General features: G+C 38.8%; 1 protein-coding gene across 8 annotated transcripts in view; it reads left to right on the top strand.

Moving 5' to 3' along the window:
• The window catches only part of RPGR (retinitis pigmentosa GTPase regulator), a 295,685-nt gene that overhangs the window by 248,729 nt on the left and 24,564 nt on the right, over window positions 1-22,392 (top strand). For 3 of the 8 annotated variants that reach the window (XM_072744563.1, XM_026012203.2, XM_072744564.1), the window contains exons 9-15: window positions 1,384-1,508; window positions 2,589-2,774; window positions 3,727-3,895; window positions 7,575-7,672; window positions 7,984-8,049; window positions 10,337-11,278; window positions 21,148-21,264. In XM_072744563.1, coding sequence (XP_072600664.1) covers window positions 1,384-1,508; window positions 2,589-2,774; window positions 3,727-3,895; window positions 7,575-7,672; window positions 7,984-8,049; window positions 10,337-11,278; window positions 21,148-21,264 — 1,703 coding nt within the window. Of the gene's footprint in view, window positions 1-1,383; window positions 1,509-2,588; window positions 2,775-3,726; window positions 3,896-7,574; window positions 7,673-7,983; window positions 8,050-10,336; window positions 13,239-21,147; window positions 21,265-22,392 lie in introns of those variants that run through there. The other 5 variants (XM_072744561.1, XM_072744562.1, XM_072744560.1 and 2 more) reach the window with 2 other exon arrangements.

Genomic DNA, 22,392 nt, shown 5'->3' with positions numbered 1-22,392 from the left:
GATCTAAATACTGGCTATTGCTTATTAGCGGAAATCTGTTTTCTGTATTTTTTAAAGATTTATTCGAGAGAGAGGGAAAGAAAGCAAGAGAGATAGAGCACACAAGGAAGGGGGCTGAAGGAGAGGGAGAGAAAATCTGAAGTAGACTCAGTGCTGAGCACGGAGCCCAATGTGGGGCTCAGTCTCACGACCCTGAGATCACCACCTGAGCTGAAACCAAGAGTCAGACGCTTAACTTGACTGCACCATCTAGGGGTCCCTCTGTATTAATTTTTGAACTTGACACATTACTGAATTATGTTATCATTCCTCATCATTTTTCTTTTAGTTCTCTTGGATTTTCTTAGTACAAGATTACTTTGCCTTTTTAAACTAGAAGTTCCCAGATGTGATCTTATCATTTCCTGGCTTAAAACCATTCATTCAGGGGCACTTGGGTGGCTCAGTCAGTTAAGCATCTGCCTTTGGCTCAGGTCATGGGATTGAACCCTGCATCAGGCTCCCTGCTCAGCAGCGAGTCTTCAGCAGAGAGTCTGCTTCTTCCTTTCTTTCTCCCTCTTCCTCTCCCCCTGCTTGTGTTCTCTCCCTCTCTCTCTCAAATAAATAAAATCTTAAAAAAAACATTTATTCAATTTATTGCCCTTGAGAGTTCAGAAATTCTTAATATGAATTGACAGGGTCCTCTGTGATATGGTTCCTTCCTACCTCTTCAGATTCATCTCATACCACTGTCCCCTCTGTGCTCCAGACACATTTGTTGCCTTTCAGTTTCTTGACTGTGTTATGTTTTCTCTTGATTCAGAGCCTTCATATGTGTTCCTTTCTTGCAGCTAAAACCCTGATCATCCTTCAGGTTTCAGTTTGAAAGCCTTCTCTAATCCCTAGACTAGAGGGAAATCACCCTCTTCTGCCGCCTTTCCTTCCCTGGCCCCCCTTGCCTTGCCTACACAACCGAGAATTATCTGGCACCAAATGTCAATAGTGCCAAGGTTGAGAAACCCTGGTGTAATCAATGATGTGAGGGAAAAAATAGATTGTTTTGGAGCATGGGGGGGTCAATACAAAAATCTTCTCCTTGAGAAGACAGCATATATAAAGAGATAGTTCATGCTGGGTTGCTGCTGTCCTACACAGTGCCTCACATGACCGGGCTTCCAGTTCACAAACCACCAACAGCTTAGTGATTTATTCTCAGGGTATCTGTTGCGTAATGTTATGTGTAGAACCACAGAGACCAAAGGGAGTGTGGAGATATCAATGGATCAGAGTAAATTCAGTGCAGCATTGGAGGGAGAAATTAGAATTGCAGTGTAAGTAAATATATGTGTCTATTTACAAATAGATCCATACAAGTAAGGCTTTTTATAATTCTTTCTTCTTTAGATATGGGTCTCATGTATACTTTTGGAGATGGTCGACATGGAAAATTAGGACTTGGACTGGAGAATTCTACCAATCAGTTCATTCCCACTCTGTGCTCTAATTTTTTGAGGTTTATAGTTCAATTGGTAAGGACATCACATTTCCCTGTTTACATTTTCATATTCCTATATTTGAGTCTTTCAGTATTTCATTTTTTTTCTTTCAGTATTTCATAGAAAATAAGTACTTTTATGTTTGTATGAAAGAATATCATGGCTATCTAATCATGGCTATCATAATCATGGCTATCATATCATGGCTATTGATATCTAATCAATATACCTATTTCCTAAAAGCCAAATGTCAGACATCAGGCCACTCAGAAGATCTGTTCCTTTCCTAGTTCTCCTTCTTTGAGCATTGTCCTTTTCACCCTAACTTTGACCTCCTGCTTTGTTTCCTGTGTCTTTTGAGAGCCAGAACTTGTACCATGCCTGGAAGCTTGGTTGTCTCCTCCAGCAGCCAGCAGAGTGTCTGACAATCAATTCTAAATATTTGTTGAATTAGATATTACTGAGACTTATTTGAAATAATCATCATAATAATTTCACAATATTATGAAGGAAAGTTTCAGAGTATGCTATTCTTATAACCATTGTGTAGAACACTATAAAGTTGCCTAAAAATCTGTGTATTGCAAATACTATACAATGGTTTTTTTAGACATTTTGTTGAAAATCAATTATTTCTCAAAATCCTTTGAATCTTGGTTTCATTTTTCATTATTCCACCATTGTGCACACTTACATTTCCCTCTAAGGACTTTTAAGCATTGAACTTTAAAAGTGTTCATGTTTGGAGACATAATTATCCCAAGAGACTAATTTATTCTTGGATCACTTTTTTCCGAGTAGAACTTCTCTGGGTAAATTTTTCAAGGTGTTAATATTACTCCCAAATTAAAATAACATTTTCTAACTTGTGAGGAAAAACATAATATGCCAAATAAGTTGGAAGTAAAATGGTATGTTACACTTGTTCTAATTTTTAATTGTAGTGTTTAAAGAATACATATTATAATTTGTGTGTTGTGGGTATGTTGGGGGGGGTTGCAGGCAGACTACCTAGGAAGTCTACCATTAAGAAAATGATTTGTAGCTGAAAATAGTTAAAAATCCATTTGTGTTTGAAACCAGTGTCAATTAATCTGTGGTTTTATGCTGCAGGTGTCTTGTGGTGGATGTCACACAATAGTTTTTGCCACTCCACGACTTGGTGGGACAGAAGAAATGGAGTTAAAAGAAATAAACAATTCTTGCTTCTCTGCAGCAACTTCTCTGTCCCTCAGCAATCTGAGCTCAGGAATTGTACTGCATCAAACTCTATCAGCACGTGTGCGGCGGAGAGAGAGGGTATAGAGTTTTGGCCAGTTCTATATCATTGCATTGCAAAGAAAATGGAAAAAAAACTCATTTTCTTTTTTAATCAAAGAAGAGTCTTTAAAGATAGATTTACTAAATAAAATGGTTAGAGTTGCAGGCTTACAAACTTAAAGCAAATTCAGAGTTAAGCTGTTAAACACACAAATGAGAAAATTGAAATGATCATGGATAAGCTTGACTTAACAGAATGGACACAAGGATACAAAGCATCCTTTTAGAGGCCTATCTAAGCACTTCAGATTGAATGCTGAATTGTTTTCTTAACTCTAGATGGATTGACTTTTACTTTGCTTTTTATCTTTTAGTTATACCTTATGGGCCGTGGAAGGTTATACACTAGAAACAATGAAATGTGGAAAACAGAGAAATAAGAACTTTAGTTTGAGATAGGGAATGTTCTTTCTCATTTAAATTTAGAGGTTCTCATTCTTTAAAATTATTATTTCAATGACACATATTAAAAAAAGAAAATGTCAAACATTCCTTTTTTAAAAAGTTACTTTAAGTTCCAAAGCATATTCCCTTTGAAGTAAAAAGGTTAAGTTTGGCTTTTTGTTTTGGAAAAGTATATATGGAAAGACCGAAAAATATCGATATTTTGTAGTTGTTGTTTAGGTCTTGAGACTAATTTTTTGTTTCCTAGAGAAAGCAGAGAAAATATACCTATGCTTTTCCCCATCATGTGAAAAACAGGCTTCTAAATTAACTAAAAATTTAGAACAACTTAGATTCAGAGATAACAGAACAAAACATTCTTGTGTCCTTGGGGATTATTTAAAAATGAATGTGGGACAGTGGGCAACTTTGAAGTCTCTCTCTTAAATATTTTTATCAACTGGGGAGCAGTTACTGTTATAATATACTGTTATATATTAAATATAAAACATCATCTAAAAGTTTATTTGACCTGTTTATTTTAAAGGAGAAATCACCTGATTCTTTTCAAATGACACGAACACTACCTCCAATTGATGGGATTCCTATGCCACCTGTTTGCTTTTCCCCCAGTCCAATTCCTTTCTATATGGCTGCAAGTAATTGGTCAGGGAAAATGACACCTGAAAAGGAGGACCTCACACAGCCAGAACCAGGTAACATCTGATACTCTGTGTGCTCACAGGAAAAGTGTACCTTTTATTCCTCTTGTTTTCATGTTTATCTTAAGGTGTTTCGACAATTGTTTTCTTCATCATTAGAGACTGACATCTCATTTGAGCTCCAGTCCAGGAAAACTCTTACAAATACAAAGCATCATCAGTAACCCAAAAAATCCCATGTAACAATAGCAGCCTATTTTTATGGAGCAATGTATAACATATGTAATACCTTCTCTTACATGATCTCCTTTAAACCCTGAAGCAACTCCATGAAATAGGTGGGAGTTATAAACTTTTCATTTTGATAGATATGAGAAGTAAGTAAGGCTTGAAGAGACTGAGTGACTTGGCCAAAGTTATTCAGCTTATATGAAGAGAGCCGAATTTGAATGCAGATCTTCTGGACCTATGTGAAGTCTTGCATTTAGGCAATATAGAGCATGGGGCATGGGGATGCCTGAGTGGCTCAGTCGGTTAAGTGTCTGACTCTTGATTTTGGCTCAGGTCATGATCTCAGGGTCATGGACTCGAGCCCCACCCAGCATAGAGCCTGCTTAAGATTCTCTCTCCTACCCCTTCTCTCCTCACCCATTGCCCACTCACGTACATGCTCTATCTCTCTCAAGAAAAAAGAAAGAAAAATAAGAGCATGGGGTATGGAGTTAAATTGATCTGGGGCCAGATGACAGCTCTGACATTTATTAACTATGTGACTTGCTTTGGGAAAGTTACTTAATTTCTCTAACCCTCAGTTTTCCTATCTTTGAAATGAGTTTAATAATACTTCTTTAAGAGAATGATTGAGATTAAAATGAGTTAAAGTATATAAAATATTTAGCATTGAGCCTAGCACTTTTAGGAACCTCTTTATAGTTATAGTCATGGTTATTATTGATACTTTTACCTCACTGCCTTTTAGATATACATTTTATCTTTGAAATTGTAATCCCAGCTCTTTGGCTATTATATACCTCTTCTAAGTAATTTTGTTTATAGGCATTCATGTATTTTAGTAGTGTGTATATGTTACTACAGGGCATGTGCTTGGATAGTAGGGGCAGGGCAGGAAGCCAGGAACAAGAGATCAGAATAAGCACTAGATTTGGAATTAAGATAATTTGAACACCTGGAATTAAGAATCATGGCACAGATAATTTTTAGTACCTTTGGGATCAAGAGCCTAGACAAAAGTTGAGGTAGGAAAAGCAAGAACTGTGGGCCATGGGGATAGAATATTATTTACAACTAGGACCTTAATAATGACCCGATTTCTTAAACTATATTTTTTTCAAGGATTTTATTTATTTATTTGAGAGAGAGAGACAGAATGTGAGTGGGGAATGGGTAGAGGGAGAGGACCTCAAGCATAATCCACACTGAGCACAGAGCCTGATGGGGGCTCGATCTCACCACCTCAAGATCTTGACTCAAACCAAAATCAAGAGTCAGATGCTTGACTGAGCCACCCAGGCACCCCTGATAATGAGCCAGTTTCTTGAATTTCACACACAACTTTTGCATGCTTCCTTTTGAGATAAGCATCACTGGCACCCTTCAGGCCTGCACATGGCAAAAGTAGAGTCTGACACTGTGTGTACAAGGAAATGAGAAGTTTATGGTTTGGGGAAGTTGTTTCCTGCTTCAAGGGATTTGAATGTGAACATATACAGAGTTTTGTAGCTAGATCCAAAGGAAAAGCAATTCCTTATCTTTTTGTGACTGTTTGCTAAAACTGTTTCAAAGGATTTTGAAAGTCATATATAAGATATAACATGAATTTTTCTAAATTATTTGCAGACTTCAGTGCGTGGAGGGAGGAAGGTCAGGGGAGACCTTGCTGAGAAGGTGATATTTAGCTAAAACATAAAGGAGAAGAAAGACAGCCACATGAAGAGAGAGGTTATGGCATTCTAGGCAAAGAAAATAATAGAGGCAAAGGTTTGGAGGAAGTTTATAAGAAAAGGAAAAAAGACCATTGGAGCTAGAGTGTGGGGAAAAGGCTAGACAAGATGTTGGAGGATGAAAATGTATTCATGATTTTATAGGCTATGATACGCCTATTTGATTTGAGTGTTTTTCTTAAGTGCAATAGAAAGTCATTAAAGGGTTTTAATCAGTGAAGTGATGTGCTCCAATCCAACTTACATTTTAAGATGCTCACTTTTGCCTCTGTATGGATTGTAGGGAGGAAAGACTAAAAGTAAGAAGAATACTTAGGAGCCTTTTGCAAGAAATGATGGTGTGTGGTCTGGAGTGTTTACTATAGATGGAAAGAAGGGGGCAGATTGGAAGTACATTTTATGCAAAGAAGTAACTGAATTTACACATAGAGGTGAAGGAAATGGAAGAATCAAGGGTGATTCCTAGGCAAGAGGATGGTTGACAGGCTTGAGGGGAAAAAAATCGAGCTTGAGATACCTGGGAGACATCTAAGCAGAAATCTGGAGCAAGCAGTTAAAGGTGCAAGCCTAAGTTCAGAAGAGAGGTCTCAGCTAGAGAAATACATTTGGAACCTGACAACACAGAATTGGTATTTGTCGGTATTTACAATCAATAGGACTTGGTGAAATCACCTGTTAGATAGCAGAGTAGCAAGAGAAGGGAGCTCAGGATTTGGCCCTAAGATTGTCTAACATTTTAAAGAGCCAGCAAAGCTTTCCTCAACCCTGTCAACTGGTAGGGTAAGAAGAGGGGAATCGAGAGAGTAGGGTCATGAATTCAAAGTACTGCTCAGAAGTCAAGGAAAAAGCTCAAAGAAGCATCCGATGGATTTGGCATCATGGAGAATACCGGTGATCTTGAGAAGATTCCCAACACTTGGATGTGATTTCTCATGTCAGTACATCCTATGTTTTATATTCCCTCCTAGGCTATAAGTTCTTGTACTAGTTATCTGATTCTGCATAACAAGTGGCCTTAAAACTCAACTCACAGAATTTGCGAGGGCTCAAGAATCCAGAAGCAGCCTAGCTTGAGAGGGTTTCTGCTCAGAGTGTTTCATGCATTTGCAGTCATGCTGTCAGATGAGACTGTAGTCACCTGAAGGCTCCACTAGGGCTGAGGGATGCTCTTCTCTGCTCACTCACGTGGCTGTTGGCAGGAGGTTTTACTTCTTCAGCATGTGGACTTCTCCCTAGGAATGGTCCTCACATGACTTCTCCCAGAGGAAGTGATTCAAGGAAGACAAAGTGGGGGTACCAAGACATAAACTGCAGTAATATCACAATTGTGGCTGCTTTGTTTGGTTGGCCATATAGATCAACCTGGTAAAATGTGGAAGGGAATGACACAAACGTGCACATGTCAGGAGGATGTACATCACTCGGGCCCTTTTTGGGGACTGACAGTCAAAGCACTGGATATCTGGGTAGTATTTTTTCCCAAAGGAATAGTGTTTGCCTGTTCATATGAATGAAGCAACTGCTATCTATCTCATCAGTCATATGAATGAAGCAACTGCTATCTATCTCATCAGCATCGAAGTTTTTAAACTTCCAGGAAGAGACTTTAAAACCTATTATCACTATGAATGAATTCCATTCAGTTCTCTTTACATGAAGTTAAGGGACTTTAGTAAAATTATACCTGTACTTTATATTACAGAATAATTTATTACCCAGTTGTCTTTCAATTTTCCATTGAAAGCTGGTTTTCTCTTTTCCCTTTTAATCAGATTATTTTCGAGATAACATGGCCAAAGGGAAAGAAACAGATAATTCTTCGGCAACAGATTCAGAAAGCCTTGGAGAAACTACCGATGTCTTAAACATGGTAATGATTTTCCCATTTATCTGTACAGATATGTTTGGATTTTAGTTCATGGTGTTTTCACGTGTGTGTGCTGTTACTTGCATTAAAAAAGCTTTTGGTTTTTGTTTCATTTTGTTATTTTTATATATGTTATTGTGTTGAGGTATAGATTACATACAATACAATTAATTTTGATCCTTATATTTTTAGTATACAGTTGAGAGTAGATTGTCTGAACTATTTTGTGTTAATTTTATATATAAGAATGTGTAAATATATAATTTTATATATGGTCTTTATTCTTTTTAGAACATATTTTTTATTTATTGCAGACACATATGATGAGCCTGAATTCCAATGACAAGTCCCTAAAATTATCACCAATTGATAAACAAAAGGTATAATATAGAGAATTATTTTCATTATGGTGGGTAAGAACAGTTTAAATTCTATTTTTTCTTGAAAGGTTTCTGGAGCACAATGAAAGATAAGTATTCACTTACTTTAGATTTTAAAAGAGGAATCCATTGTAGATAGCCTCAATTTGGATTTGTTCTGTTGTTATGTATTTCCTGTGATGCAACAAGAGTGACAGAATTTCATTGCTGAAATTTCCTGTTTGGTGTCACTAACAAGTCACAGTAGCCACATTCTCTTAGCATCAAAGCAAAAGATCATTATGGCAGTTCATAAGTAATTGGAAGAGGCTACTGTTTATCAGAATGATTCTTGGACCTGGGTTGCATATGACTTTGGTTGAGTTACCATGTTATCCTCAAAGATGATATTAACATCTTTTCTAGCTCTAAAATTTGGTGGTTTTAGTGAAAATATTTGATAATTTCTTTTCCAGTGTGTGGAATGGGTTTTAATCTATCACAGAATTGATAGCATGAAAACAAAATTAAACATTTGGAAATTAATCAGAAACCATACATAGGTGATAGAGACTTTTTAATGAATAACAGATGAATAGCAAGAGGAAGAAGTAATTGGTGGTTTTCACAACCCTGGAGAGATAAACTCCTGTCCTTAAATTCTTTGCTTCTCCTGGCTTTAAAGACCAGTGAGGTGAAAGGAAGGAGAGGTTTGGCGATTAGAAAAGTAAATTGGAGAAATGTAAATTGAAGGAAGAAAGCTTATAGACAACATTTAATTTTCATTTCCAGTGCTTTTGCTGCATTATTTAGTTAAAAATCCTTTAAGTCGAAGTCACTGAAATGCAAGAGGATCTTGCTGAATTATAAAAATTTAGTGCTAGTCTTTGTTAGTCTTACCTCTGTTTTACTGAGAGGCATAGTGAATAACAGCATTCCTTTTGAATATGAGAGAGCTGTTGTCCTCACACAGTATGGCAGCTCAGTGAATGTTGACTGACTTCATTGATTACTATACTTGCAAACAGATGTCTTTCCTGTGTCTTCTTTCCTTCCTCTTCTCTTAGACTGAGGGCTCTCCCTGTTCTGTGCTACTTGATTGTGCTAGGGAAATAAAAACACATACATTTAAAAATCATTTCTGACAACTGGGCCTCTGTCTCTCTTTAGGGCACTTGAAAGAATTGTGATTTTTTTAAAGATTAGGACCTAGAACAAACAGAAGGAAAGCACTTCCTTGTAAACTGACTTCTATTTTATACTTCGTGTAGTCCTTTTAAGTAGAAGCCTGACCAGACCTTTTTTAGTGAATGAAAAAAGATTTATTATAGTATTTCCATATATTAATTTTTAACTTGTGCTGTTTTAAATTTTTTAGCATAAAAATGACCTCTTCCTAGGCCTAGCACTCACGACAATTTATAACATTTGATTTAGTGAGGTTTTACTCTCCAGAAGCCCAAATTCATCAAGTATTTTAATTCATTAGCTTGTAGAATTTGGATCAACAATTTGATTTTTGCCTTATTTTGTCCAGCAGGAAATTATTTTCATATTCTTAATGTATCATTCAAATCACAATGTTTAATTTCATAAATTTTATAAGAATCTTAACATTTTACCCTAAGTATTTTTTCCACATAGTGGTTAGTTTCATGTATCCAAGTTATTATAATTAAATAATACAATAGACAAAAGGAAGAGGGTCAAAAATTTGTTTTGAAAAGGAACATATTGTTTAGTTATGTCACTAAAAAGATTTCATTGGAGTTTTCAGATTTGTCTTCTATTCATTTTTTCCAATATTTAAGAATTTCATATTTTAATATATTTAATTTTGTGAATTTCAAAAGACCAATCAAAATTTGACAATTAAAATAATAGGGAAGGTAGGAAAATATGAAACTGAACCCACAGGGCTGCATGCAGGATAAGAGTACATTTTTTTTAACACTATTTTGCAAAATCAGTCTGGAAATATATTTAAGAATTGACTCAGATTAAGAAAAGGGATAGAGAAGAAATATTGATGGTCCTGTGTAAGTAGTGGCAAAATGAAAGCAAATAGTAAGAATGTGCAAGTTAGATGCAGATACATGGTGCCACATCAAAATCAGATGTACCATAGACTTAATGGCATAAATGATCTCCAGAGAAAGCCAGATCTGAGCAAAATGTCCAGTAAAACTGGACATTTTTATTCCGCTAATGAAATTTAGTGTAATGCAAAATCTTGGCAGTATTTTGTAGTAGATAAGTTGCCTTTGTTAACTAATAGTAGTATGACGATTACTTCAAAAATTTACAGAAACAAGAAACAATTGAGAAACTGAAGCAGCATACAGCTCACTTTGGAAATGATGATAGTAAAGGATGTGCAAGTGAAGAGATGTCCAAAACAGTGAAAGAGGGGAAAGCATATAAACAACTTTTGGCAAAAGGAATATACATGACGCAAGCAGCTATGACTATGGAAGCATTTTCAGATGAGGACATAGGTAATGACTCAGGCCAGCCTGGGCCTCGGGCTGACACCCACGCAGAGGGTGTGCAAAGAAAGATATTTAGTTGTGAAAGTAAGCATGGTCTCTATCCACCTGACTATAAGGCGATAGCAAAGGAAAGTGATGGAGGCCAAAGTCAGAAGGATCCAGAAGCAGAAGAAACAGTCTCTGAGAAGGAAACCGAGCTGGCGGAAATGGCAGGTCTGCAGGCTAGGAGACAAAGTGAAGAGAATTTAAGAAATATTAATATGTTCTTTGACGACTTACCAAATAGAGACGTGAATATTGAGGATGAAGAAAGTAAAGATTTTGTTAAGGACAGTAGGAGGAACAAACAAGATGTGATCTTTGACAGTGAAAGAGAATCTATAGAGGAAGGTGAAAGCGAAAGTCAGCAAGGTACCACTGATGGCTTCGAGCAGCCTGAGTCAGTAGAATTTAGTAGTGGAGAGAAAGAGGATGATGATGAAGTGGAAACTGACCAAAACTTGTGGTATAGCAGAAAATTTATCGAACAAGGACACAAGGAAGAGACTGAACACAAAATGTCCAAATTCATGGCAAAATATGATTTTAAGTGTGACCACTTGTCAGAGATTCCAGAGGAGCAGGAAGGAGCAGAGGATTCAGAAGGAAGTGGAATAGAGGAGCAAGAGGTAGAGGCAAATGAGAATGTGGAGGTGCCTGCAGGAAAAGAGGAGAAGGAAATAGAGATCCTGTCAGACGACCTGACAGACAGAGCAGAGGTGAGTGAAGGCAAGGGAAAGGCAGGAGGTGGAGGTGAGGGAATCCAGTGGGAGGGTGATTCAGGAGTGGAACAGAGGCAAAGTGAGGAGGGGCAAGAGGAGGAAGACAAGAGAGGAGGAGAAATGGAGGGCCTGGCTAAGGGAGAGAAAAACCTAGAAGAGGAGGAGGCCCAGGAACAAAGGGAGAGGGAACAAGGCCATTGGGAAGAAAGAAACAAAGGGACAGAAGGAGGGGAAGGGGAAGAGCAAAGAGATGAGAAGGAAGGGGAGGGGAGAGGAGGGGAAGAAGACCGGGAAGAGGAAGAAGAGGAGGAAGAAGGCAAGGAGGAAGGAGAATGGAAAGAGGAAGGACAGGGAGAGGGGGAAGAAGAAGGAGAGGAGGAAGCAGAGGAGAAAGAAGAGGAAGCAGAGCAAGAAGGGGAGGAAGGAGAGGGGGAAGAGGAGGAAGAAGGAGAGGGGGAAGGGAAGAAAAGAGAAGGGGAAGAGGAAGGAGAAGCAGAGAAAGAGAAGGAAGCAGAAGAAGTAGAGGAGGAAGGAGAGGGGGAATTGGAGGAAGAAGGGGAGGGGGAATTAGAGGAAGGAGAGGGAAAAGGGGAAGAAAGAGAGGGGGACTTGGAGGGGGAAGGGGAGGAGGAAGAAGAGGAAGGGGAAGAGGAAGGGGAGGAGAAAGGGGAGGCAGGAGGGGAGGAAGGAGAGGCAGAATGGGAAGGAAAGGGGGAAGTGGAGGAAGGAGAAGGGGAAGTGGAGGAGGAAGGAGAGGGGGAAGTGGAGGAAGGAGAGGGGGAAGTGGAGGAAGGAGAAGCAGAAGAGGATGCAGAAGAAGAAGAAAGGGAAGTGGAAAAAGGAGAGGGGGAAGGAAACAAAAGAGAATATGAAGGGGAGGAGGAAGAAGGAGGAGGAGAAGCAGGGGAAGGGGAGGAGGAAGAAGAGGGGGAAGCAGGGCAGGAAGAAGGGGAGGGGGAAGAGGAAGGGGAAGAGGAGGTAGGGGAGGAAGAGGGCGAAGGAGAAGGAGAGGAAGAAGAAGAAGAAGGGGAGGAAGAAGAAGGAGAGGAGGAGGGGGAAGAGGAGGAAGGAGAGGGGGAGGAGGAAGGGACAGGAAGGGAAGGCGAGAGGGAAGAGGAAGTAGGAGAGGATGAGGAGGAAAAAGAAGGGGAAGGGGACAAGGAAGGAGAGGAGGAAGGAGAGGAAGAGGGAGAGGAAGCAGAGTGGGGAGTGAGGGAGAGGGAAGAGAAGGACACTGAAGAAGAGGGGAAATATGAGGAGACAGGAGATGAAGAGAGTGAAAAACAGGGAAGACGGGGTGAAGGAAGAGAGTCCAACAGAGCAAGCAAAATCAGAGGATCTGTGAAATATAACAAAGATAAGGCATACCCCCAAAAGTTTATTACTAACACAGAGGGAAAGGGGAAAGAGCGTGAGGCACAGAGGTTCAAAATGCCAATGCGGTCAAAACAACTTTTAGAAAATGGGCCACCGGGTTCTAAAAAATTCTGGACTAATGTATTACCACATTATTTAGAATTGAAGTAACAAACTTTAAATTTGACTGGATTTGGTCCAGCCAAACAGAGTATCTTACACATAATAGGCACTAAATACATTTTATTAAATTGCTTTTAGGCCGTGGTTACTTTATGTTTGGTATAGTAACAACTGATAAAGACAACATAAGGCACTGGTAAATTTAGCACCTCTTAAACTAATATTTTTGGTATATTTTTCCCCCAAAATTATGAACCTGTCACTAGAACATATCAAAGGGTCATAGCAGATAAATAACATTATATATTTCTCATTTAAGACAGATTTAGGAGATTGTAGTATACTATTATAAGAGTGTTGCGTTTGTATATGCAAACTGGTCCCTTTAAAGATGGCACAGATCCTTCAGGGCGATAAAAAACATCTCATTTCTTATGACTTTATTTCAATCCCTGATGACAGTTTGCCTACCATAAGGAATAATTTTGTAAGATGGATGATATTCTAAAACTAAAATGAAGAATTCATATTTTTTAAAAATAGTGCTTTTTTTTTTTTTTTACCTTATATGTGTCCTTTTTGCAACAATCTACAAAGTGACAGCTGGATTCAAAGCTTAGATCTTAATGTGACATCTTTTAGTTACTGTCTGGGCAAATGACAGTATATCTCATGAAATGGAGGTGAACCTAAACATATATTCTGGAAGTATGTAAAACTTGTAAGTAGTTATTGGCCAGGCAGAGCACCTCACTGGGGTTCACTTTCCTCATGTGTAAGATGGAGTGGATTGAATGAATGAACTAAGGTCTGTTCTCTCAGATTCTTTTGTTCTAACAGGTGGTTTTCGCCCATTGTGTTTGTCATTTGCATGAAAGTTTTTTAAAACTTTTAATGTCACTTTAAAATCAATCTTTTCTATAAATTATATGTTCTTTACTCCTAAAAACTTAGGCTGAGTCTTCATGTCTCTTGTCTTCTGTTATTCTGTATTCTAAACTTTAACTTCTGAGCTTTACCTGGACTGTCAGAATCTTCATTCCCAATGTCTATTATGTACCCTCAGTGTGTTCTTCATTGACTATTCTGTAATTCTCAGTTCGTTGCTTGTCAGAATGTTCCAAGTAAAATAAAGTGTAAATATATACTGTCAGTAATTGTTTGTGGAAAGAAAAACTAACATTAAGTATTGAATTTTCGAGAGGCTAGAATTCTTTAGCATAAATTCAGTCTTCCCTTAAAATTTTCAGTATGCATTTGATTGTTCTTTATTCGTAGCTCCCTTTTCAACTGATTTCTTGGCCCAGTCCCTTCCATATCTCAGGCATGAGGGATTTCTTCCACTTTAATCAAGGAGGATCTCTATGGTAAATAAACTTCCTGTGAATTTTGGGTAGTCGGATCCTTTGCATATTCTACTCTCCACGAGAAAGAATATGGGGAAAGAGACTAGAATACAAAGAGAAGAAACTCCTAGCAGCAACGGTAGATTTTGTTTTAGCTGCAGGGATCTTTGATCACTTCCCCTAACCAAAGATGCAAACTTGGCATTGCAGGGTTCTACCAAATTCTACCACATTCATTGTCAGTGGAGTAGAATTGATATTTTGATAAAGTGTGTGTTCTGTCCCACTAATGCTAGTGCCCCACATGGTTATTTAAAAAATTGATTTAAAATGATTAACTGAAAAAAAATGATTAACTGAGATGAATGACAGAAGTGGAGTTCCTCAAGGAAAAGCCTTCAGGGAGAAAAGAAACTCTTACACTCAAGTTATTCATGTTAAGGTGTGGGCGTTCTTTCTGCCCTGAAGGCCTTCCTGGCTGGCAATATGAAAATGGTGTTCTGAGCATGCACCCATCTCACTATTTGAACTGGTCTAGAGAGCCACTTTTAAACAGCATTTCCTGCCATTTTTTTCACATTTCCCTGGCCAACAAAAGTGCTTTGTGCTCTTTTAGAAGCAATTGCTCATGCAGGCATAGTATTCTGGTCATAAGAGCATAGGCCTAGTCATTTTGAGATGTGAATTAGTACTTGGTTAAACAGATCGGAATAACTGGTTCCTTCTTTATTGTCCTCATCTGCTGGTTGATCAAGCTTTTATTGTAGCTTATTAGGTTATTACTGAGGCCAGTGTGAGGTGTGTGTGTAGAATCCGTTGAGTTACAGTCTCAAGTGAGGACTCTGGCAGAAAAATATTTTAAGGTAAGCTACAAAGGAGTACCACAGAAACTGCTGCTGCTGCCGAACAGCAGCTCCTGAGGTGAGTGCAACAAAACGTTTTCTGTTATTTCATTGTAGAGGTAAACTTGCTATACACGTATGTATTTAAGATAAAATGCTACCATAGAGGAAGGTGCTGTAATTCCTTCTTCCTTCAATCTTTCCATTTTACCTGACCTGTAACTTAATATTTGGTATGTGCTATTCATTCAACAAAGAAGCATGTACCAAGCGCCCACTAGGAAACAGCAGCTTTCCCAGATCAGGTAGATCTCAAGAAATGAGGGCTTCTTGCCGTCAACCTCCTGCGGCCCTTTTACCTGTCAGGGACATTAGGTAGGTAAAGATTTCTTGAAATCACACCAGGTAAGGAATTCCTGTGGTTCTGCCTTTAACTATGGCTTAACAATGCCCTTTTGTTACTGGATTCCTCTGTGTTCTTAGCCAGGACTACCCAAAGATAAAAATATCTGAAAACAAATCTATGGCTTTTCTTCATTAAGCCCCTTAATTAAGAAGAAGACAGTGGTTTTATGCCTTGAATATGCCAAGAGTAAGATACAGTTCCCTGATCTCAAGGAACTCTTGGCTGTTCCTATAGGCTAACCAGAAACTTTACCGGTACGGTAGAAAGTTTCAAGAATGGCACTTCAGTGGCCACAGAGAAAGGCTAGGAAAGGGCTTCTGGGGAGCAGTGGTGGTGGAATATAAACTGAGTCATGAGAAGTAAAGCCTAGCATGCAAGCAGCAGGGGCAAGGCTTTCCAGGTTGATGGGAGCCAAGAGGGTATTTCAGCGTAGAGCAACTTAGAGCATCTTTTGGTTCTGGGTAGAGAGGCAAAGGGCCTCATTGTTTGTAAAAGATGCTAAACAACAAAAGTAAGATGCTCACAATTGGGCTTTTATAACCCTCTGACAGCAATATGGAGGGGTCGGGGTCAGAGAGGGGGACAGGACCAGAACCAGGGATGCCAGTTGGGAGGCAGCTCTAGGAGACCAGGCAGAGACAGAAGAGAAGACTAGGACAGTGTGGACAGAGGGTTGAAGACGTGTTATCAGGATTGCTTCAGGGATAGAATTGGAGGGCTTGGTAAAGAGCTGTAACTTGGAAGGAGCAAAAAGGCCAAGCTTTTCTTGCATGAAGAACCAGGTGCAAAAAGTGCCATGTGCCAAGGCTGAGAACAGAGGAGTAGGGGTGGATTTAGGATCCTGTTTGGTGCTTGTTGATCCGGGAGATATTCCGCAGAGAGATGGATGTCTGGACTTGGAGCTCAGGGGATATTGCTGGGTATTGCCAGCTTTTTATGGGTAGTTAAAACCATGGAGTTGAATGCCAGGCAGCACTCAGCACGAAAAGAGGAGAAGTGAAGAGAGTCCGAGGAAGCACCAATAGGTAACAGGAAGATTGAGAAAGGGAAGTCTGAGAAGGGGGTGGCGTAGGAACACTTTTCAGGGAAGAGAAGTGCCGCCCAAGCCAAGGAGGGAGGGTAGTGGAGGGCTGCAGAGGGGTCTGGGAGAGGCCCAGCAGAAAGGATGGCCAGAGCTCACATTGCTAGCAAAGAGGGAGCTCCAGGAAGCCCACCTTTGAATCAGGGACTTTGGTGCCCTGGGAAGAAGCATCTTAGACTTGCTATTACTATATATAAGGGTACATGAGCAAAGGATGTTGTTGAAGTGAGCTTATCAACAAAAAGGAAGAGCCTACAGTGCTCTAAATTTCAGCCTGTGGGGGCAACAACTCTGGAGGCAGCTGTTCTGGTCTTGAGCAGAGCCCGGGGAAAGAGTCCGGGCCCTGGCACCCAATGGATCTGGATTCAAACCCTAGCCCTTCATGGATTAGCTCTGTGGACACCTGGGAAAGCTTTTCCTCTTTTAACCATTCTAAATCTGATTTATTGCTTTTTATAAAGGAAGGGGCCTTTGGAGAGTTCAGTTAGTTTTAACACATGAAACATGTTAGGGGTACTCAGCAAATGGTTGGCCCATGTCCCTCTCATTATCCCCTCTGACCACATCAAGCCCTGTGCGGAACTGCCCTCATGAATCCCAAATCATTGACAGATGTGTGTGAGTGTAGTCCAGTAAACCTGATTTCTGTTTATTCTTATTTATTTTTTGACTTCTGTTTAAATACAACATAGCTAATGCCCCCCCATCAGAAAAAAAATTGGCTCATAGAAATAGATCTGTGGGAATGAAGTGAGTTATAATAATGATAACCCTTAAATATGGGGTAGGGTGAAACTCTGCATACAATATATACATGTGCCCAATACTGGCCCTCAATGTTTTAATAAGCATGTTGAAAGGCTCGTACTCACACGGTTCGCCAGAAATTTTGGTGTCAGTGCTGTCATAGGACAACAGATTTGCCTGTGCCCTAATATTTTAATCAAAATAGATTTAAAAATAAAAAGAGTAAAACTGCCTACCAGCAGGAAAGTCTGTATCCTCAGCGTTATAATCACTTTTGCAGGCCTGCTTATCAGTCAAACTGAAATGGATTTGGTGGTGAAAATACCAGATTAGAAATGAACTAAGGGATCAATACAAAGAAAGGAGAAAAAGTTTAGAGATTACAAAGTAGTGACATTAGAAGCCAATAATTTGGAGGTCAAACTGAGAGCCCTTAGGTACAGTCTGGCTTGCAGACTCATTTTGTTTGGTTTACCAGTGATTTTTTTTTTAACATTTTTAATCCATTGCCAACATTGAAATACCGGGAAACTTCATACTGTAACAGTGTTTTCTGGACTTGACTTGTTGGAAATTCTGAGGCCACACTAGCCCACAGTCCAGCCAAGGCACCCCTCCACTTTCCTCTCACCCTAGGCTGTTCATGACAGGACCTGTCTTCTTCCCTTGCTTGTTCTAGCTGCTGGGCTCCTGGCAGAGCATAAAGGGAGGTGTACAAGAGAGTAGAACAAATAAATGAACCCTTTAAGGTGAATTATTTTCTAGTGATAAGATCTGGAACATTACGGCCAAAAGGTGTCCAAGCCTCTTGGTTTTTGATGGTCCTTGATGTGTACTAGGGAATCTTAAAATCACTTGTATTTGTATACAGATACTCACTGTTTGCTTGTATTATTTTCTCTGTAAATAATCTTTTTAATTTTGATGCAGACCCTCTGAGGTAGGTATTACTAGTGTTATTTTCCCATTTTACAGAGAAACTGTAAGTATATTATTAGGTACCTTGCTCAGGCTGTGATTGATAGTACAGAACTTGGAAAACAGTACTTAGGTCTTTGTATTAAATGCCCTTCCCACTCTCTCCTCATGCCTCAGTGAGTTCTGGTGTAGTATAAATATGAACTTATGTGTTAACCCTTCTTGTCCTAAAAAAACCTTAAAATTGAGATTTTTAAAATATACACTTCCCCACCTGGTATTATGTAGATATAGTTTTATGCCCCACCTGGTATTATGTAGATACAGTTTTATGCTCTATTAATCTATTTGGAAAACACTGTCCACCCTATATGACATTGAGGCATCTCATAAATTGAGAATTGTAGCATAAATTTTACACTTTATAGTCTCTTTTAAAAACTTGTTTAAAACCCCTTATTGAAATATAATACATATAGAAAAGAGCATGTGTATTTTCCACAAAGTGACCATGCCCATATAGTCAACACCCAGATCAAGGTAGGGCACACTGTCGGCTTCCCAGAGGCTCCCCTCCAAACCCCCATCCAGGCACTTCCATTCCCCCAGGATGACCACTATGCCAATATCTGATAGCAGCCTCTAGTTTTTCAAGGATTCGATGTAGCTGTATTGTTAAGCAAACTGAAACCTCACAAGGGACATTCAGTTTCTTGATATTTCCCATAAGAAATGCAAAACGTGTGACCCTGCGCCTGACCCAGGAGTGCAGCTCCCTGCGCTATGTCCGACCAACCGCCCTTTTGTGCGAGCCAGGCCCATTCAGTAAATGACACAGTAAAGAAGTTACTGTGGTCCCAACACAGGATGCATTTCCATTGAACATTCTAGACTGCTTTACACCTTATGTGGTTCTGGTGACAAGAATATATTTAAACTTTGCCCTTTCTCTTCGTAAAATGACAGTACTCTGCCAATCTCTCCTAAATTGTTTCGGTTTGAAGGTAAGTACTATATGTGATTTAAAGTAGTTGTCCAGATGTGAATAGATTAATTTTAAATGTGCTTAAGTGTAAAGTTCTACAACTCATGTGATTTCTAGTGAAAATGGTTTCTAAGAGCTTTCTCAAAGTTAGAAAATGACATTGTTCTAGAAGTTCTTCATTGTTAGATTTTCATAGTTATGAGTAAATTTATAGTTCATTATAAAAGAGATGTGTGTTTTGCTTATTTCTAAAATAAGATAAAATGTCATGTTCCTTTTTATAATAGCATGATATTGTCCTGTAGTTACATTAATATCTTAGTTCACTAGCATAACTGGAGTTAACCCAGCTGCTAAACTAGCAGAATTCTCCAATAGAAGAGGACTTTGCTGGAACACAGCTCACTGCCCCCTCCCTCTGGCAGACAGATGGACACAGTCTGAAATTCTCTGTCTTGGGAACACTGTTCTTTCCAAGTGGCCTTCATTTATGTACATTCATGAATACATCCATCAGCCATAAATCTTAAATCTAGTAATCTTGCTTCTCATTCCCCTCCAGAGTAGTCTCTGATCACTTTACCTTCTCATAATGTGCTTCTGGCTAGGCATAATATACAATATAAATCACTTAGAAGGGAAATTATGCAGGAAAAAAAGAAAGCTTTAAAATTACTGGTAAATTGTAGCTACCTTGTAGTTAACCCTACCCAACCTAAACGTCCAGCACATCCTTTAATATAGCTGTCCACCCTGGTACTGTGTTTTCCTCTCTTGCTTTCCCCTCTTGCATGTACTACCTCATGACCCTTTGCTTAACCTAAGTCAAGGCTTCACTTCTGGATCGCTTGTCCTTTGGGAAAATGCTATTAGGCCACATCCTTAGTGCTATTGGCCTGAGGATGCCACTTAAATCTGTTACTAAGGTGTGAAATATAAACATACTCTCTCCCTAGCCTGAACTCTCACATTTTGTATTTTTGCCAGAAGAAAGATGAGTTAATTAGGAGAGGTATTATTTTCAAACTTATCCATTAAAGGTTCCTTTGGATGCCCAGCTCACACTTAGCTAAACAGCAACTAGGAGGGTGATCACGAGAAGCTAGTTACTATGTTGAAAAAATATAAAGGATGTATGTCATATGAGGCAAATATGGCCGAGGTGAACTTTGTAAAAACATTCTTCAAGGGAGTAAATGACATTGATTACTTACTGCCTCACCTATTTTAGGGACCCTTATACATTTAGTGAAGTGTATACATGAAAAGCATAGGAAAAAGTCCAATAAGAAGCCTGATCTCTTAATGACAAAAAATAAGCAGTATTCCACCCAAACTACGAAACTGCAAAAAAAAAAAAAAAAAAAAAAAAAACCTCAGTATAGAATAAAGAATATAGCTAATATTTTCCACCTATACTTAGTATCACGTGATTTACTGTGTCTATCAAATCCATAGACAGGCTGTCTTATAATTTAGATTAATTGGACAGGAGCCAGATGAACTAAGTTCTGCCTCTGGTTTTCCCTCTGCTTTAAATAACCAGGAGCAAACCACTTAAACTGCCTATGTCCCTTTATCTTCTTCCTGGAATGTAAGTAATTATACTTAACTCTTGTGAATATCAGTGAATTATACTTCTGAAGTGATTTTAAATCCCTGTGTTTTGGAAAATGAACATAATATATAGATATGCTTATGTTATAATGCTATAGTAGAAAGCTTTTTAACTTCTCTAAAGTTGAAAAGCATTCTTTTGAGACAGCTCAGAAAGCACATTTTTTTTTTCCATTTTAACCTTGTCGTAGATGCTAATAGAATTTTGGGAATCCTAGTCGTTGAAAATGTTAAAATAGATCAATGTGCATAAAAGCCTTGGTAATACAGTAACTTGATACGCATGATAGGTTATGCAGTATTTTATTTCTTTGCCTTTGGTATTTGAATTCATATTCTGTGTGTTCTTTGAGATGCTATAAATTCATGACTGCAATATCAAATCTCTGTGTTTTTTTTTTTAAAGAAAATCTTACCTCTTCTCTGCTTATCAATTTTGACACAGGATCATGAGTTTTCAGAAGATGAAGAACCAGAGGATATGGCTGAGGAACTTGATGAAGATCTGGAAAGCAAGAAGAATGTTCCAGCAGATGTGGCCAGTGACAACTCTGTTAAAAAGGTATTGACACCACTGGAAAGGTATGATGATATGTGCTTAAATCCTGAGATCCTGCCTAAGAGCAAGCATATGGATTCCATGGTCTCTGCAGGGGGCAGAATCCAACTTTCTTTGGGAGCAGAAATACTTCTCTGAATAGCTCGGTTCATGTGCTGTAGGAAAAGCTTTGGCAAATTTATGAATCAGAGTCACTTTGTTTCTAACACCCTTTCCACACTTCTTGGTAGCATTCTGTCCCCTGCTTGAGTGGAAATCAACTAATATGGGCCAGTGTAATATACTGTTGAGAAATTAACCGAGAAACGATGAAATTACAAAGTCAGGAGCCCTATACTTGTGGCAGAAATGGGGTGTGTATGCATGCATATACACGTGTGTGTTTATACATATATGGACAAGTGAAAGCTATTCACAGCAGTGTTAGAGGCTGTGATTGGATCTCTGCAGATGTGGTGTAGAAGAAAGGAATTACAGGAGGAAAAGGAGGATATATCACTGAGAAAGAGGTAGTCATCCTTAACATGGATCTAGGAATGCCAAAAACATCTCTTCCAATTTGGCAGTTTTGTCGGAGAGTGACACTATTAGGAGACAGTTGGTAGGTTTGAAATCATTCATTTGCTAACACTGCTCTGAGTGAATTTCATAGGTGTGGAATTTAGTAACCCAAACCGAATGACACTATATTGATTCGTTTTCATTTTCAGTTTTTGTACCTTTTGCAGAGAGCACTGACTTAATCATACCTTCTTATTGATGAATCACTCGCATCATTGGTCTGTGCAAGTCTCCTCTTTATTTAAATTGATTCCCTTATAGTTCTCCTTTTACCATAACATAGACAACCACACCACTGACACTTGCTTGTCCTTTTATTTGAATGTGCACTTGTAAAATGTGTATTGCTTCATGTGCATGTATTTTTAATTTACAAAATGAGGTTGTGCTGTAAAAGGTCGTTTTCTTCCTTAATTCCTTTCTCAAGACTCCTTCCTCTCTCTGAGAAAAAAAATGTTCTAGCAGTTACTGTTTTCTTTCAGAGGGAGGGAAAGATTTATAAGGAATATTTAAGAGTTCCAGTTTGGGTGGTCCCGGAAATTCTTTAACACAAAATTCCTGAAACTCCAT

This window comes from Vulpes vulpes, chromosome X, assembly GCF_048418805.1.
Source record: "Vulpes vulpes isolate BD-2025 chromosome X, VulVul3, whole genome shotgun sequence".
Lineage (NCBI taxonomy): Eukaryota > Metazoa > Chordata > Mammalia > Carnivora > Canidae > Vulpes > Vulpes vulpes.
This window is presented reverse-complemented; position numbering and strand designations above follow the sequence as displayed.